The 2,441-nt window shown below is 62.7% G+C and overlaps 1 protein-coding gene across 1 annotated transcript in view; it reads left to right on the plus strand.

The window, feature by feature from the left end:
* Window positions 1–3: 3 nt before the first annotated feature.
* The window catches only part of TBC1D25 (TBC1 domain family member 25), a gene marked incomplete at its 5' end in the record, with an annotated part of 4,282 nt that continues 1,844 nt past the window's right edge, over window positions 4–2,441 (plus strand). Inside the window, 5 exons of the mRNA XM_031557611.1 lie at window positions 4–161; window positions 231–382; window positions 461–594; window positions 1,073–1,288; window positions 1,834–2,439. Coding sequence (XP_031413471.1) covers window positions 4–161; window positions 231–382; window positions 461–594; window positions 1,073–1,288; window positions 1,834–2,439 — 1,266 coding nt within the window. The remainder of the gene's footprint in view (window positions 162–230; window positions 383–460; window positions 595–1,072; window positions 1,289–1,833; window positions 2,440–2,441) is intronic.

A 2,441-nucleotide genomic window follows, 5' to 3' on the forward strand; every position in this document is an offset into this window, starting at 1 on the left:
CGGCAACGCGGCCCGGCGCGGTCTGAGGCGCCGCCGCCATTTTGTGCGCAGAAGACCGAAGGGCCGCAGCCGCCCGAGTTCCGCTCGTTTGCCGTGGACCCGCAGATCACCTCGCTGGACGTCCTGCAGCACATCCTGGCTCGCGCCTTCGACCTGCAGGGGTGAGCGCAGCCCTTTATCCTCCAGCTCAGCCCTGCGCCGGGCCGATGCCTGACGCGCTGTGCCCACAGGAGGAGGAACTTCGCCCTCAGCTTCGCAGCCCGCGACGCTCAGGGCCGGGAGAGCTTCGTGCCGCTGCTGAGCGATGGGGACCTGGCAGCCGCCTTCACAACTGCCCGGCCCGCCCTGCGCCTGCGCCTGGATGTGCGCCCGGCAGCTGACTGTGAGCAGGAGGAATGGGGGGGCTGGGGGTGCGTGGAGAGCCCCCAGGTTTGCGCTGACGCTGCCCCCCCACCCGCAGGCCCGCTGCTGGAGGACTGGGACATCATCAGCCCTCGAGAGGTGGCGGCTGCTGAGCCTTCTCTGCCCCCCGCGGCCGAGCGCCGCTCTCTGCTGGCCGCTGCTGTGCCCTTCACGCAGGCGCTGTGGGCGCAGGTGGGCTCCGCACCCCTCGGCTCCTTAACCCGCTCAGTTGCACCCCAGCTCCCTCCCAGCATCTCACTGTACCCCCCTGTTTATTGCCAGCACTTACGGTGTTTCTCTGCCCCTGTTCCCCACGTTCCCACTTCCTTTTTAACTTTCTCAGTAGTGCTTTATTAACTGTTGGTCCCCGTAGTGCTTTCAATGTCCTATCAAGGCTCCTGGTTTACTTCCAGTCCTTCTGTGTATTTCCAATTCCTCTCCCAGTTGCCCCACAGTCTTCTCCCATCGCCCCAGTCCCCCCAGTTCGCTCCTAATCCCTTTCTAGTGCCACAAACCTCTCTCAGCATCCCTGCAATCCCTCTCTAGTGCTCTGTCTCCCATTCTACTTCCCCCATTGCCACCCAGTTACACCCTGGCCCCTTTCTTTTGTCTATAGACCCGCTCCCCAACATCTCCCAGTCCCTCCCAGTGCCACCAGTTCCCCTTCTAGGTGGGCCGGACGTTGGCTCGGGCGCAGGCAGCTTTGGCCTGGTCCGACAGCACTTCCCAGACCCCCACCTCGCCGCCATCCACCCCCCCTCCACCTTGTGCCCCGCTGAGCGACGCCGACCTGCGCTCCTACCTGGGCCCCGGTGGGCGCCTGCTGCGGCCGCACGACCTCCGCCTGCACGTCTACCATGGCGGCGTGGAGCCCGGGCTGCGCAAGGTGGGCTCAGAGCTGTTTCACTCACCCCTTGTTGTCCCCAAATCTGAGTTCTTTTGCCCTAATTTCTCCTTGTTCCCTCCCCAGAAAGTGGTGTGGGCTCCAAGTTGTTTCACCTACTCCTTGTTGTCCCCAAATCTGTGTTCTTTTACCCCAATTCTTTGTTGTTGTTCCCCAAATGGTAGTGTGGGCTCAGAGCCTTCGCGCTCACCTCTTTTTGTCCCCAAACCCGCATTCTTTTGCCTCAGTTCTTTGTTGTTTTCTTCTCCAAAGCTGGTGTGGACTCAGAGCTGTCTCACCCACCCCTTGTTGTTTCCAAATCCGCATTATTTTGCCCTGATTATTTGTTGTTTCTTCCCCAAAAGGTGGTGTGGGCTCAGAGCCATCTCAGCCATCCTTTTTCGTCCCCAAATCCACGTTCTTTTGCCCCAGTTCTTTGTTGTTTTTTCCTTCAATAGCAGGGTGGGCTCAGAGCCGTCTCACCCACCTCTTTTCATCCCCAAATCCGCCTTCTTTTGCTCGAATTCCTCTTTGTTCCCTCCCCGAAGGTGGTGTGGCGTTACCTGCTGAACGTTTTCCCCGCCGGGCTGTCAGGACAGGAGCGCCTGGCCCACCTGCGACGCAAAGCCGACGAATACACGGCGCTGAAATCCCTGCTGGCCTCGCGGGCGGCCCCGGCAGAGCTGGCCTTGGTGGCAGCCGCCGTGCGCAAGGACGTGGTGCGCACCGACCGCGGCCACCCCTACTTCGGGGGTCCCGAGGAGGGGCACCCCCACCTGGCGGCGCTGCAGGCTCTGCTCACCACCTTCGCTTTGGGCCACCCGCGCCTCTCCTACTGCCAGGGAATGTCGGACGTGGCCGCGCCGCTGCTGGCCGTGCTGGACGACGAGGCCCAGGCCTTCCTCTGTTTCTGCTCCTTAATGCGGCGTTTGGGGCCGCGCTTCCGCCCTGGGGGCCGAGGTTTGGCCCGAGCTTTTTCCCACCTGAGGCGGTTGCTGCGTCGTGCGGATCCGCCCTTCTGGGCCTTCCTGGCCGCCCGCGGCGCCCACGATTTGCTCTTCTGTTACCGTTGGCTGCTGCTGGAGCTGAAGCGCGAGTTTGCCTTCGAGGACGCGCTGCGGGTGCTGGAGATCACCTGGAGTTCCCTGCCGCCCGC

This window comes from Meleagris gallopavo, unplaced genomic scaffold (genome assembly GCF_000146605.3).
Source record: "Meleagris gallopavo isolate NT-WF06-2002-E0010 breed Aviagen turkey brand Nicholas breeding stock unplaced genomic scaffold, Turkey_5.1 ChrUn_random_7180001878028, whole genome shotgun sequence".
NCBI classification, from domain to species: Eukaryota; Metazoa; Chordata; class Aves; order Galliformes; family Phasianidae; genus Meleagris; species Meleagris gallopavo.